This window comes from Penaeus monodon, chromosome 27 (assembly GCF_015228065.2).
Source record: "Penaeus monodon isolate SGIC_2016 chromosome 27, NSTDA_Pmon_1, whole genome shotgun sequence".
NCBI classification, from domain to species: domain Eukaryota; kingdom Metazoa; phylum Arthropoda; class Malacostraca; order Decapoda; family Penaeidae; genus Penaeus; species Penaeus monodon.
In genome coordinates, this window is record NC_051412.1 from 2,109,313 (window position 1) to 2,109,672 (window position 360).

The 360-nt window shown below is 63.6% G+C and overlaps 1 protein-coding gene across 1 annotated transcript in view; it reads right to left on the bottom strand.

Moving 5' to 3' along the window:
- LOC119590339 overlaps positions 1-360 on the bottom strand; it is a 13,367-nt gene that overhangs the window by 683 nt on the left and 12,324 nt on the right. The window contains exon 4 of the mRNA XM_037939013.1: positions 1-304. This exon is cut by the window's left edge and continues 683 nt beyond it. Within this exon, the coding sequence (XP_037794941.1) occupies positions 1-304 (304 nt within the window). The remainder of the gene's footprint in view (positions 305-360) is intronic.

The following is a 360-nucleotide window of genomic DNA, read 5'->3' on the forward strand; positions in this document are numbered from 1 at the left end:
TCTTTGTCCATGTAGTCCTCCACCAGGTCGTCGCTCGGGATGATGTCGAGGTCCGGGAAGTCCTCCTCGAAAACGGGGTTCACGAAGTCCCAAGGGCCGTCCTTGTTCTTCCTCCTCCCGCCCTCCTTCTGGGGCGACGTCCGGTCCACGTACTCCGCGTAGTCCTTGTGGCTGAGGAAGGCCATGCCGGAGGAGGGGATCTGCCGCGAGGGGCGGGGTCGCGACGTCGAGGAAGGCAGCGAGGGCTGGGACCACGTTCCCTGAGGGGCGCCGCCGCTTAGCCAGGGGCTCTCGGGGACGTAGCCTGTGGGGACAAGGAAGGCGTTTTTGAGACGGTCAGAATGAATAATCTGACGAAGC